At 39.3% G+C, this 15,158-nt stretch overlaps 1 protein-coding gene across 1 annotated transcript; it reads left to right on the top strand.

Moving 5' to 3' along the window:
* Window positions 1-487: 487 nt before the first annotated feature.
* Window positions 488-15,158, top strand: LOC127452120 (procollagen C-endopeptidase enhancer 2-like). The gene is made up of 9 exons (XM_051717346.1): window positions 488-600; window positions 2,319-2,427; window positions 2,664-2,922; window positions 10,267-10,391; window positions 10,816-10,952; window positions 12,208-12,755; window positions 12,844-12,924; window positions 13,854-14,024; window positions 14,768-15,158. Exons 1-9 carry the CDS (start codon window positions 500-502, stop codon window positions 14,896-14,898), a joined length of 1,662 nt encoding a protein of 553 aa, XP_051573306.1. The 5' UTR covers window positions 488-499; the 3' UTR covers window positions 14,899-15,158.

The raw sequence follows: 15,158 nt of genomic DNA, 5'->3' as shown, positions 1-15,158 counted from the left end.
CTTGCATTCTTTCACTGCACCGCAATATAACAACGGGCCATGCAGACTATACAGTATAACCAACAGCAAAGTACAAAAGCACTTGCACTATTTGTGCTGTTTATGTACAGACTTTTGCTCTCATGATATCACTGTTTCAACATTTGTATCCTTGGCCATTTAACAAGGAAAGAATACACATTTTACTCAAAAAATGCAACATGCAGAATGGGCCAAAGTCAACATACTGTACATCCAGACAAACAACTATGGATGTTGTATGGGTTGGTGGTGGTGATGTGTGTTTGGCTGTTTATAGTTTTCTATTCAATTTTAAATGTCTCCATCATAAGACAGCACTGATGTCTGGGACACATTACTCTTCCCCTTCACTCAATTTCACTCTCGCTCTCCTCTCTGCCTCTTGAATTCCCTCTTTCAGTCCTCCCCCTGTCGCTTTCCACGCCCTTAAACTCACCCCTCTTCTCTGTTCCCTCACTAACTTGTTCTCTGTTCCTCTATGAGAAGGAGGATGTTGGGTGGTGTATGCATGTGGCATTTGGGGCTTCTGTTTTTGGGGTTAGGATGGGTGCATGGACAAAGCCAGACCAACTTCACAAGGTAAGTGTGCATGTTTGTTGACTGATACATGTGTGTGTGAGTGAATGCAAGCATTTAGTAGGCCCAGTATCCAAGCCTCATATAGAGCACAGAGGTGCTGGTCACTAGCAGGATTTTATCTTTAAACAAAACTATTTATTTTAGATTTTTTTTTTAAATTAATTTGTGGATTATTCTCTTAGAATATTAGCTGACCTCAGACAAACACTTGTATAAGGAACATCCAAACCCACTTTATGTTAGGTGTCTTTAACTACTATGTACTTAAGCATAAAATGTACTTATTATGTACATACGTGTTGTTGCATTGCACATACATTTTAGGTGCCTGCATTTAATTACACTGTAGTGACACTTTTAACCTAAACGCTAAACCTAATGCTACCCTTACCCTGAAACATAACCCCTAAACCTACCTAACACCCCAGAAGTGTTTCTGAAATTTCCATATGCTACATGCGTACATATGTTTTATAAATTGCAATTGCAAATTCAATAATGAATATGCAATTTGTGAGGGAAAAAGAGAGAATGCCAGATTATGCGTGAACCAGGATACATTTTGCTTTTAGAATGATTGCAGACCAGATTTCTAAAAGAGAGCTCAGTGTCCCTTTCTGGAACCTCAAAACTGAGGCTGTTTAGTTTGCTGTGGTTTGCGTGTGTGTATGTGTAAATATAGTTTGTGTGTATATCCTTCTAATATGGAAGAACTGGCAGTACTGCCTTAAAGGGATAGTTCACCCAAAAATGAAAATTCTCTCATGATTTACTCACCCTCATGCTATCTCAGATGTGTATGACTTTCTTTCTTCTGCAGAACACAAACAAAGATTTTTAGAAGCATATTTCAGCTCTGTAGGTCTATACAATGAAAGTAAATGTTTAGCAAAATTTTGAAGCTCCAAAAAGCATTTGAAGACAGCATAAAAGTAATCCATAAGACTCCAGTGGTTTAATACATGTCTTCAGAAGCAATCCAACTGGTTTTGGGTGAGAACAGACCAAAATATTTTATTTTTTATTTTATTTTGTTTACTATAAATCTTGACATCAGCAGTGTCCTTAGCGATCATGATTTCAAGCTCCATTACATTTCATAGCACCGTCTAGCGCTTTGTGCATGCGTTAAGCACTAGAAAGTGAAATCGAGCTTGAAATCATGATTGTGTCTAGAGACTGCAGTGGTAAGATGTACAGTGAAATAGAGTTATATTTTGGTCTGTTCTCACCACAAAATAGATTGGATCACTTCAGTAGACATGGATTGAACCACTGGAGTCATATGGATTATTTTTACGCTGCCTTTATGTGCTTTTTTGAGCCTCCAATTTTTTAAGCTTGAAATTTTGGCCACCATTCACTTACATGATATGGCTGTGTCCATAGGAGTGCTTCACTGAAATCAACTGCATGATGTTGTGTCACATGACTTGGTGAAGCAGAAATGTAACACTTAAATTACAGTCTAAGTCTTGTGAACAGTATTCAGTCAGTTTTTATTCATTTAATTTATGCATTGCATATAGTGAAGTAAAAATACAATGTCCATGCATATGGACGCGGAGTCCATTAATTTAAACAACTGTTGCAATTTTTCTACAGTGGGTCACTGAGGGTTAAACATTTAATATTAGTTCTGTCTTTCTTAATTTCTATCCCTCTGTCTCTTTTCTTCTCTTTGCCATTCCTTTCTGTTCCTCTTCTGTGCTCCCCAGGCCCATTTTCCTGTGTGGTGGTCATTTGGTGACAGACTCCGGTTTTGTGGCCAGTGAGGGTTTCCCCTCACATTACAAACCAAACTCCAAATGCACATGGTACATCACAGTAAGTACATCACCTTCATTTTCTCTTGTTCTCTTCTATTACATTCTAAACATAAAATTTTCATTAACATTAACATTCCACAGTTTCCACAGATCGGGTGGAGGTTGGAAGCTAATTCCACCGCAAAGGAGCAGAGAAAGTGAATGATTGTGAAATTGACTTTGTGCCTCATTTTGATGGAAATGCTCATTCATTGACTTCCTCATTAATTTTCATTACTTCCTCTCCCCCATCAGGTCCCAGAGGGTCATGTTGTGATGCTGCAGTTTAGAATGTTTGATCTAGAGGCGGACCCCATCTGTCGCTATGACTATGTGGATGTCTATAATGGACACTCGTACACAGTCCAGAAACTGGGCCGGTTCTGTGGAACGTTCCGCCCTGGCGCCCTCATTTCTACCTCAAACACCATGATGGTGGAGATGGTGTCTGATGGCAGCACAGGAGGAAGAGGATTTCTCGCTTATTTTAGTGGAGGAAAACCACATGTTGATGGTGGGATAAATCTAATTTTAGTTTCATACTTTGATAACACAATCCAAACTATGTTTTGAACATTTTCAATTTTTAATGTGTGACATAATGTTCACAGTTCAGATTTGCACATACTTCTGTTTCAAAGAATGTTTAAGGAACAAATATCTTCTCTCAGGATTTATCAACAATCCTATAGGAATGTGAAACAGATTCCTATTGAAATTTCAATCAATGTGTGACCAATCTAATAGGATCCTAATAAGATTAAATAAGTCCCTACTACAGTATACACCACAATTATGAAAAATAAACTGAAAAATAGTTTAATAGGTTAAGTAATGTAGGGGAGATTTTTAGTCTAAAATATAAAAATGTATGTTATGTCTCTAGCAGTGGTTTTGTATGTTGGGTTGAAATGCCTTGTTTAATTTTTGTGAATTCTTAATGGTATGTTAAATTGTGACAATTTACCCAATATAGTGTGACAACATGACCTACTGTTGGGGTCAAGAAACTACAGTTCAGTGAACTGTATCTTTTTTCCTGGCCAATATCTTTGGAAATGTTCAATAGTTTTTTGTGACCATATAACATATATATATATATATATATATATATACACAACAGTTAACTCTGTACCTCAAATCTGATTGGACGACAGCTCACACCATAACGCTTTACTGTTTGTATCACTCCGCTTGTGTTCATGGCATTCCAAACTAACATGTAAGAGCAGATAGATGTTTGAATTTTCATTCATCCCTGTGACATTAAAGATTTGAGTTAGCAGGTGGCGATAAAGACCGTCTTGTGTCTGCTATGAGCAAGTTGAGCTGACATTGAAAAACTGTGAGTTGTCGAACAGTGAGCAGATTTCCTTTAAGTCATACAGAATTGTCTCTCACTCCATGATTGTTCGGAATACTACTACACTATAGCTGAGAAATAGAGTTAAACTAACAGCTTCAGCATTACTGCCGATCACAGCTGAGAGTCGTGGCAAACGGGAGTAATCAAACACGTTCAAGGCACGTTCAAATGTAAACTTTCAACAGGAGAGAACACTTTCTGTCTCGATGTCAAAATAAGAGTTCCCCAAGCAATATACAAGAATGAAGCTGGTGTCCTCCATGTTTTCTCTCCGACAACAAAACACTTCATAATTCAAATAGCACATATGGCAGTATCACTCCATGAATGGAGTGGATTACCATCACACTACAGCTGAAGAATAGAGTTAAAAAAAAACAGCTGCATTATTACTGTTCATTACTGCAAGGTAATCACATGCTCTGTCTCTCTCTCTCTCTCTCTCTCTCTCATATACATACACACACGTGTCCTTTTTTCTTAAATAACTTGTTAGAAACAGCCCAAGATGTCGTTACTAGTTCCAAAATGTGGTTTTCCAATTAGTAACAGAGGCTTGGGCGCATGTTTTCAAATAGCAATGGTAGATCCTAAATCTGTGGTGTAAGAAAGAAGTTTGACACACAAGAGTGTTTTTTTGGGACTTTAGTTTTCCCTACTTATTTACATGTTCGTTAAGCTGTTGAATAAAACCAATATCACACTTACAATCGTGCTGTATTGTCCATCTATCAGCATGGATGTGATTACATGCGGCTCTCTGCCTGTGCTCACAGCCATGCTGATAGATGGACAATACAGCACTCTTGCTTGTGTGTTATTGCTTTAATATACTGTGTGTGTGTGTATGTATATATATATGTCATGATGCTGGGGAAACAGGACCCAAAAGCAGAGGGAAAGTTCAATGGGAATTTATTCACAACTCAAACAGCTCTTTCCAAACTTAAAGCAAGCCAGGCGTTGAATCCTCTCCCGAAATGAAGGCAGAGATCAAGGAAGGTGTGCACATGCGCACACAGTAAACAATGATCCAACATCGGACATGACACACCTGGGGGTTTAAATAAGAGAAACAAACACGAGGCAGGTGTCGCTCGCAGCTGAAAGTTATAATGATCAGCATTCCCATGGAAACAAACAGGGTTCCCATGGAAATGCTGATTCAGCATGCCAGCGACACCTGAGACACATAAGTGCAAAATGTAAACACACTTTGACAAAGCAGATAGGGGGCGATGATGCCACGATCCTCCACAGGTGAACACAACCTGGCAAGGTGCCATGACCATGACATCACCGGAGGGCACAGAGCGGCAAATTGCGCACAGCAATAACTCACTGCCAGACCTGTGCGCCCACGCAAAACACGAACACGAAATAACAAGACAGACAGTGGACGATGATGTCATGGTCCTCGTCAGACAATTCCCAACCTGACCGGTTGACAGAACCATGACATCACCAGAGACTGCATGGCGGTGATGCACACACGGCGGTCCAAACAACTGGGGCCGGTTGCACCAGCTATATGTACGTTACAACTTAGCCTAGTTGTGGCATAAATGGGCACTAAGTCACAGTTTACGCACGACTAAATATTTGAGCGTTGCACCATTAAACTTAGGTAGAACATAATCCTACGTATGAACTAAATATTTACAGAAGCCTCCGACCAGGAGTAACAGATGGAATAAAAAAGCAGACTCACTTAATGACATCGATGAGCTCATGTTTTGGTTGACACTGACAGGCTTCAGTCCTTTCGACATAAATGATGGTGTTGGCATTTACACTCGTTTACATTTACGGGAGAAAACATTATGTAAAAAACTTACTTCTTCAGCATGATTCAACCAATCTAATGGTGCACTTTCAGTGCACTTTCCACCCGGTGTCAAGTTTCAACATATACGCAATATATAAAATATTAAAATGAATAAATGACTATTTTTCCAGCCTGTTGTATTAGTATGTATTTATTGTCCCTTATTCATTTCAGATACAGTTATTGAATATTGTTATTTACATAAGCTAAATAGCCTATATCTGTTACGGAAACCCAGACTCGAAGATGGCATTTGAACCCGAAGGCAGGTATTTATTGAGAAACACAAATATAGAAACAGGTGAGTATCAAACATAAAGTATTGAGTGGTTGAGATGAACAGAAACCTGATGACAGTTCGTATCGGTGTAGGGAGTGATTATCCTTGAGGAGCCACACACAGAATTTGGAGGAGATGTTGGAGAGGGAACTTGGAAAGATCGCTGAAAGTTGCTGGAGTGGAATACACACAATTCGAAGGAGACTTTGGAGAGGAAACGTGGAGAGATCGCTGAATGTCGTAGGAGTATCACGGGAGAACAGGTAAGTCGCAGGTAAGTGAGTCTGTATTCCAAAGGGAGACCAGACATAAATTGAGGAGTGGGTGGGGCTTATATAGTGGAGCTGATTGATGTGGTGATGGAAGGCAGGTGCAGGTGATTAGTATTCGGGAGAGAGGGAAGGTTGTGTGTGTGTGGCGGGAGAGTCAGGTGAATCTGTGACATTACCCCCCTCCTCCACGGAACACTCCAGAGGGACGTACCTCCCGATGCCATGGCCGACCCCGTCCACGAGGAGCTTGACGGCTTGGGTGTGTGTCATGGAAGTTGGTGAGTAGGGTCCAGGATGTCGTCTCATGGTATCCATGATCTTTCTTCTGGACCATACCCTTCCCAATCTACGAGGTACTTGAGAAGACCCCTGCAGTGCCGGGATTCCAGGATGTCTCTGACTGCGTATACATGTCCGTCCAAGTTCTGAGGAGTGAAGGGAGAGAGAGACGGGTGGTGAGGTTTCAAAAGGGAGACGTGGAATGTAGGGTGAATGCGATATTGAGGTGGACCTTGGAGTTGGTATGTGACTGGGTTTATTTGTCTTGTGATGGCGAAGGGACCAATGTAATGGGGACTTAGCTTTTTGCAAGGGAGGCGCAACCTGATGTCCCTCGTGGAGAGCCACACCTTCTGCCCGGGCTGGAAAACTGGAGTTGAAGATCTCCGGGCATCGGCGTGGCTCTTCTGGCGGCACACTGCCCGTTGCAGGTGGTGTTGAGCCAAGTCCCAGACCCTCTCGATCTCTCTAAACCAATGGTTGACAGATGGGACGTTGGATGGCTCTCCAGACCATGGAAAGAGAGGAGGTTGGTAGCCGAGTACACACTGAAATGGCATGAGATTGGTGGAAGGCTGGTGCAGGGAGTTCTGTGCGTACTCGGCCCAGGACAGGAAGCGACTCCAACGGTTCTGGCGGCGATGACAGAAGGTTCTGAGGTATCAGCCTATCTCCTGGATTTTCCTTTCCGTCTGCCCGTTACTCTGCGGATGGTATCCAGAGGAGAGGCTGATGGTCACACCCATGATAGAGAAGAAGGCTTTCCAGACTCTCTAAATGAATTGAGGACCTCTGTCGGAGACGATGTCTTCGGGGATACCATAATTACATAATACATGGTTAAATAGGGTTTCAGCAGTTTCTAAGGCAGTAGGAAGACCCTTGAGGGGAACCAGATTACAGGCTTTGGAGAATCAGTCCACTGTCACTAAAATGCAGGTGAATCCTTCAGAGGACTGCAAATCAGTGATAGTCAACTCCCAGGTGTGACCGAGGTCGACGTGGTATGGGCAGCGGAAGGAGTTTGCCAGCTGGTAGTTGTCGAGGGGTTCTAGACATGGCGCAATCCGGAGATCCCTGGATGAACCTTCTGACATCTCTGTCCATACGTGGCCACCAGAGCCGGTCCAGGATGAGCGAGAGGGTCCTATTGGTCCCGGGGATGCCAGTGCCCAAAGAGGAGTGTACGGAGTCAATGAGTGTTAGACGTTGGGAAGTGGGTACATAAGTTCTGTTGGCGGGGCAGCCCAGCGGAGCAGGTTCAGTGGCGGCAGCTTCCGCGATGCTATCGTCCAGGGACCACTGGATGGGGCTTACTATGACATGAGGAGGAAGTATGGTGTCAGGTTCCTCAGTGTTTTCCTCTGGAGAGAAAAGGGAAAGAGCATCCGCTTTGAGGTTCTTGACTCCTGGATGATAGGAGATGGTGAAGTTGAAACGTGTAAAGAAGAGGGCCTATCGTGCCTGGTGAGGATTGAGTCGACGAGCTTCCCAAAGATACTCTAGGTTTCTGTGGTCCGTCAGCACCAGGAAAGGATGTTGGGCTCCCTCCAGCCAATGCCGCCACTCTTCTAGGGCTAGATTGATAGCCAAAAGCTCCCGGTTTCCAATGTCATAATTCTGCTGCGCCGGGGAGAGTTTTCTGGAGAAGAAGGCACATGGATGGAGTTTAGATGTTTTCCCCTGCTGCTGAGACAGGACAACTCCTAGAGGTTTGCCGATTATGGAGTGTATTAAGCACTGACTTAGTTACAAACTAACTAGTTGTTATTAAGCCCTTAGTGTAAACTTTACGTCTCAACTCAAGTGAGACCCTGGACCCGGGTAGGGTTGCACCAGCTTTCCGTAAGGTCTCACTTAAGTTGGGACATGAAGTTCAAACTAAGGGCTTAGTAATTACTAATTAGTTTGTAACTAAGTCAGTGCTTAATTTGGTTGCACCACCTGTTCTTAAGGCAAAACGTAACTAGTAGGTTGTAAACTGTCCCTAAAGTGATGTGTAATCGCATAATATTACATTTACCTTAATTGATCCAATAAGCAGTCTTCAAATTTGTACACAGAAGTGTTAAACAGCCGTGAATTTCAGTTTGATCTTGTTCAAACCTTGTTTGCTCATGTAACTGTCAGCTGTAATCAATTATATTCCAAGTGAAACAGGACACATAATAAAAGTAGATTTAATTAATACTATATAGCCTATGTAAACAATATTATTCAGGAACTGTGTCTAAAATTTATAAGGGGCAATAAATAAATACTAATACAACAGGCTGGAAAAATTGACATTTGTTCATTTTAATATCCTATATTATTTTGTATGTGATGAAACTTGATACCGGGCGATGCACCCCATAAAGTGCACCATTAGATTGGTTTCATGATGAAGAGCTTCTAAGAAGCAAGCTGTTTTTTTTTTTTTGTTTTTTTTTTTTAACATATATTCTCTCTTGTAAATGTAAACGAGTGTAAATATAAATATCACCATATACTGTATGTCTAAAGGATTGAAGTCTGTCATGCAGAACATGTGCTCACTGATGTCATTAAATCAGCAGCCTATGCTTTTTTTATTCCATCCGTTACTCCTGTGGAGGCTTTCATAAATATTTAGTTCATACGTAGGGTTACGTCCTACCTAAGTTTAATGAAGCAACGCTCAAATATTTAGTAGTGCGTAAATTGTAACTTAGTGCCCATTTACGCCTCAACTAGGGTAAGTTGTAACTTACATATGGCTGGTGCAACCGGCTCCCGTGCACTCACGCAAAGGGGGAACACAAAACACAAAGGCAGGCCGATACTACCACGGTCCCATAAGGTAGAACCTAAACCTGACAAGGTGACCGGACCGTGATATATATATATACACTACCGTTCAAAATTTAGGGTCACTTACTCATTCTTTCTTTCTTTATTTTTTTATTTAATTAATTTTTTTCACATTTTAGAATAATAGTAAAGTCATTACAACTATGGAATAATAGAAATGGAAATATGGGAATTATGTTGTGACTAAAAAAATAAATCAAAACTATGTTCTTGGCATTTTCTCAACCAACTTCTTGAGGTATCACCCTGGGATGCTTTTTAAACAGTATTGAAGGAGTTCCCATCTATATGCTGGGCACTTAGTGGCTGCTTTTCTTAATTATTCGGTCCAAGTCATCCATTTAAAAAAAATAAATAAATAAATAAAAGTTTAGTTTTGTAATTAAATAAATTAATATGTTGGCACAATTATATTTTTGTCTACAAAACTAATTTCAAACATTTAAGCATATGCCTTCAGAACAAAAGGAATATATATATATATACTGTATATACATATTTATTTATTTATATATTTGACTGTTCATTATCTTGCATATTACAAGGCTACTTGAAACAGAAATTGATTGAAGTTGAAATAATTACTTACTTGCAGAGATCGCAATTATATGAGAAGCACCACTAAATGGCCAATCAAAATTGTATTATTCCATAGAGCCGTGTGATATATGTATACTATACACTATAGCATCGCCTATAGTATAGATAGCATGTGGCCTTATTAGGTACTATTTGCCTATACAGAAATTGACAAAAATAAACCTAGCCTGAGAAATAAAAAGTGTGACAACTTGCCCTGGTCTCCCTAAAAAAAAAATATATATATATATATATATATATTTTAAAATCCCATTAGGGATTTAATCCCAGATCCCAAAATCTATTTAATTAATTCCAAATTATGATAGACATCCAATCCTGTACTAATTCCATTAGGACTTTTTGATTAGGGATATCTGCAGTATTTCTCTTTCTTTAACCACATCCCATCTTCCCTACAGAGAATCAGTTCTGTGGTGGCAGACTGACTAAGCCTCAGGGTTCACTGAAGACACCCAACTGGCCAGAATCTGATTACCCGGCAGGCATCAGCTGCTCTTGGCACATATCTGTGGAGACCAACATGGTCAGCCGGCAAAGATCACTTCACACCTCTTTTTCTCTACTCGTTTCTCTCCTCTTGTTGCTCAGTCTGGTGGCATGAAATTTATTTGTCTGCATAAACTGTAGTCATAAGAGGATTAAATAAATTTTTATTTACTGCTGGTGCCAAGAGGTTTTGAGCATGTGTATATATGGGTGCACTTGCAAACTTGTGTGTGTTTATGATGAAAGCACAAATAGTATATGGAAGAGTATGTGAAAGACCCCATTCAGAAAGGAATGTGTCAGGTGGGACATGGAAAGAGAGAGAGAGAGCGGTGCATGAAAAAATAAATGAAAGACCTCTTTTAAAATGGCATTTTTTCACTCAGAGCTACTATATACAGTTACATAACAACATATCAAAATCTGTGTGTCTCCATGTGTGTGCATATGTACATGCCCAGGTGATTGAGGTTAAGTTTGAGAAACTGGACTTGGAATCAGACACATACTGTCGCTATGACTACGTGGCCCTGTTCAATGGGGGAGAGACCGATGACTCGCGGCGTATTGGGAAATTCTGTGGAAACTCGGCTCCAGCGTGAGTGCAAACCCAACGTAGCAACTTTCATGCCACTTTTGATGCAACATTTACTGCAGGTTCAATTTACACACAGTTACATTTATTGAGTCCTTCAAAACTATTTTAAGGACAAGGTATTTTCTAATTTATCTACACAGGAAAAGAATGTTGTTGTTTTCAATCAGGTCAGTTGTCCTAAAGAAGCTTGGTGGAAGAATGTGCTTCCCAATTAAGAAATAGTTTCCCTTTACACAGTCATCAGTGTCAAAATTAGACCTTTGTCCATTTGATGGTCAATGACAGTGTTGACTTTAGCTTTGAGACTGCTTCCTTAAAGTAAATAATTTTCAATAATTGTTATTTGCAGTCCTATCAGTTGCTTTAGAACTGTAATAGCTAGTGATAAACCGATATACAGTATATACATATATTGGCTGATATTTGACTATTTTGACGTGATCAGCCGATAACTGTGCCTTCTTGGCCGATTAACAGGCATGTTAGCTCTCCCTTGTTTTATTTTTTAAGTCAACCAACTGCATATTAATGGATAATGCACAATTTAAATATATATATATATATATATTTATTTATTTATTGTCGGCAATATATTAACCATTGGCCACCCTGCTCTCTAGTTATCGTTTCAGCAGACCAAACAACAAGTTGTAATAATAGTACAAGATGGTGATATCATAAGAAATTGTATGAATTGGCTCATACAAAAACATGCAACTTTTACTCCAATAGAGAAAAATAAACAAACCAGTGAACAATGTTATTACATTAGATTAAGTTTAACCCCTAACCAAGTTTGAAACCTAACCATAAAGTTTAACCACTTACTCAAACCCTAAACCTAAACCATGATGTAAATAGGAAAATAACTTTTGTGTATTAAGAAAGAAAGAAAACATCAGGATTTTGAACAAAGCGAGGTATGCAAATTACAGTTTATTGACATACATCAGTCATTTGTATTGCATAAATAAATATGGAATGAGTGACCAAATTTGTTCACAGATGTTTCCTTTCTTAAATAAAGTGTTGGATATGAGGCTAGCTAAACTTTTATGCCTGTATTGTATCAATTTTAAATTCTGTTAGTTGAGTGGTTGATCTCTATGGGAATAAAAGTTGTATGATATTTTACGATTTTGCAATCTCGTATCAATTAATACAAATTGTCATGAGACATTGTTGGCTTCAGTTAAGAAAAAACGAATATCAGTCGACCACTAGTAACAACTCTCTTTACATCTCTGTTTGCCAGTGTGGTAGTGACCAATGGAAATGAGCTGTTGGTGCACTTCGTCTCAGATCTGAGTGTCACAGCTGCAGGATTCATGGCTCACTACAACAGTATCCCCCGTGGCACCCGCACACCCACATCTGGCCTGGAAGCAGTATCTAGACCTAGAGTCAAAACTACACCTACTAAATCCATTACTCCACCAGCCAGACCTAAACCTAAAATTAAACCTACTGTAAGGCCCAGGTCGACACCAAAATCTCCGATAAGGCCTGTGCCACCCAGACCAACTCCTAAGCCAAGATCAAAGCCCATGCCCAAGCCCAAACCAGTCCGACCTATTCCCCCAGCAAAGCCTACAACAAGATCTAATAATAGAGTCACACCAAAACCTGCAGTAAAAGTGACAGCAAAGCCTAAGACTAAGCCAAGAGCTAAACCTGGAATTAAGCAACTAAAGCCAACAAGTGCAACAGAAAAACCAAAAGTAAAGCCTGGTGTGAAACAAACAGCAAAACCAAAGACTAGTCCAATCACAAAACCTGGGAACAAAACAACAATAAAAGCAGGTAAAATTATTATTAACTGTGTGACAGTGCAATATTTTGTTTTCTGTTTTTGTGCTTAACTAAATGTGTGTTCATCTGTATCTTTCAGCTTCGGTGGGGAACCCACTGTGTTCACTACCATGCACGAGAATAGGCACTCTTGTGACCCGTTTCTGCCCCAGTCATTTTGGTGAGTTGCCTTATTTATTTCTCTCTCTTTCATCTTGCCATTTCTGTCTACTCTCTTTTCCTCTAATTGCTTGTCATAAACATGGACCCCAAGCGCTTACCTGTGCTCTCATATGAAGAATGCCATTTTAAAGCTTTAAGTGCATAGGTGCTTGTCAGGCATTGTGTAATAATAGAGTCATTAAAGGAGAGCTAAAAGCAAACAGCTGTATGTTTATGTCAAGAACTGATGGTTCAAATTCGGCTGTGATGCACAGAATTGTTTTCACATTTTATTTCTAAGTAATTCCAATATTTGTTGATTGCTATTTTTAATTGGAATCTGCATGAAATTGTACGTTACACACCAGAATCTTGCAATAATACAATGTTGAACAAACAATACATACAGTGCATATACACTCACTGAGCACTTTATTAGGAACACCTGTACACCTACATATTCATGTGATTATCTAATCAACCAATAGTGTGGCAGCAGTGCAATTCATAAAATCATGCAGATATGGGTCAGGAGCTTCAGTTAATGTTCACATCAACCATCAGAATGGGGAACAAATGTGATCTCAGTGAATTCAACCGTGGCATGATTGTTGGTGCCAGATGGGCTGGTTTGAGTATTTCTGTAACTGTTGATCTCCTGGGATTTTCACGCACAACAGTCTCTAAAGTTTATTTGGACCATAGTGAAGTGCTCAGTGAGTGTACGTGGCCCTTCAAGTATTTGGACACTTAAGTCACACATAAAACTGTATGAATGTCTACATAACAAAATATTTCAAACCAAGTGGCATTTATTTTAAGGCATTTAAAGCATTTATTTTTAATGTCAAAAAATATTTTCAGGAACACTGTATATATTTTTAAGATTTCCACAAGCATCCACACAGCTGTTTTTTCTTAAATCCTCTGCATCTGTTTCTCCCACAGTGCTGACTGGTAAAGTGACATCGGTGACTCCAGGAACTCAAGGCAGTGCTCAAGTAGGCGTGTCCATCATGAAGATATTTAAGACAAGTAGACTTAATATAAAAAAGAGAGGATCCACCATGTCTGTCACATTGACAGCAACATGCATGAAGTGTCCAGCACTGCGTAAAGGTAAATCTGGATTATTTATGAAAACTAGGACAGATAATGGACAAAAATCAGAATGAACAAAAAATCTAGTTTTATGTTTCTAACATAAAACTATGACTCAAATGACTCAAATTCAAATACAAGCCTTATGCCAAGTGTTCCAATCGAGGGGGGTGGGGGGAGGACCCCTCCTCCTCTATTTGAACACTTGGGTATAAGGCTTGTACTTGAATTTGAGTCATTGTTTAGAAACAGTTTGTCCTCTAGTGGACAAATGTCTACATTACACATGCACTTAATTTATTATGGGAAATGTGTCCATTTGTTAAAATAGTTAACACCATTAGTTAACATGAACTAACAATGAGCAATACTTTAACAGCATTTATTAATCTTAGTTAATGTTCATTTCAACATAAAGTAGAAAAAAATTTCAATCAAAAGTTGTATATGTTAACATTAGTTAATGCACTTTAAACTAACATTAACTATGAACAACTGTATTTGCTAAGATATATAATTCTATTTATTATATAGATAATAAATATTGTAAAAAGTATATTTTGGTAATTGTTTGTTCATGATACCTAATGCAGAAGCCTAATACCTAATGCATTATTGTAAAGTGTTACCGGAAATGTAGGGATGGTTTCGCAGAATACATACAGCTCACTGATACAACAAAAATTATCACTGTACAGATTTTTACCTTTTTTCATTGCACTGACCCTACATTTCTTTGATAATTCTATAATCTTTCATAGGAGAGATCTATGTGCTGATGGGTCATGTGAATGATGATGGGCTTGGCACTCTGACCCCATCCAGCTTTGCCCTTCAGCATAAGTCAGTGCATGACAAAGCACTGGCCAATCTCGCAAAGAAATCATGCTGACCTCACAGCCACCTTGACCAGTCGCAATGGGGGAAACAAGTTTAATCCAACCCACTCTGGATTATAGTACTTCACAACCTCAAAATCAGTCAAAATTAATGGAAATGTTCAAATAAACTAAATCCTTAATTATTATTGATATTAAATCTATATGCTAATATGTCTATTTTTATTAGCTGTGTTTTTGTACCATGCAAACATTTTGATATGACACAGTGTATTCACTTTAAATTATCATGCTTCTTCAATTAAAGGATTTT

The sequence above is a fragment of the Myxocyprinus asiaticus genome, chromosome 2 (genome assembly GCF_019703515.2).
Source record: "Myxocyprinus asiaticus isolate MX2 ecotype Aquarium Trade chromosome 2, UBuf_Myxa_2, whole genome shotgun sequence".
In the NCBI taxonomy this organism is placed as follows: domain Eukaryota; kingdom Metazoa; phylum Chordata; class Actinopteri; order Cypriniformes; family Catostomidae; genus Myxocyprinus; species Myxocyprinus asiaticus.
The sequence above is the reverse complement of the archived record's forward strand: the minus strand, read 5'-3'. Positions and strand labels throughout refer to the sequence as shown.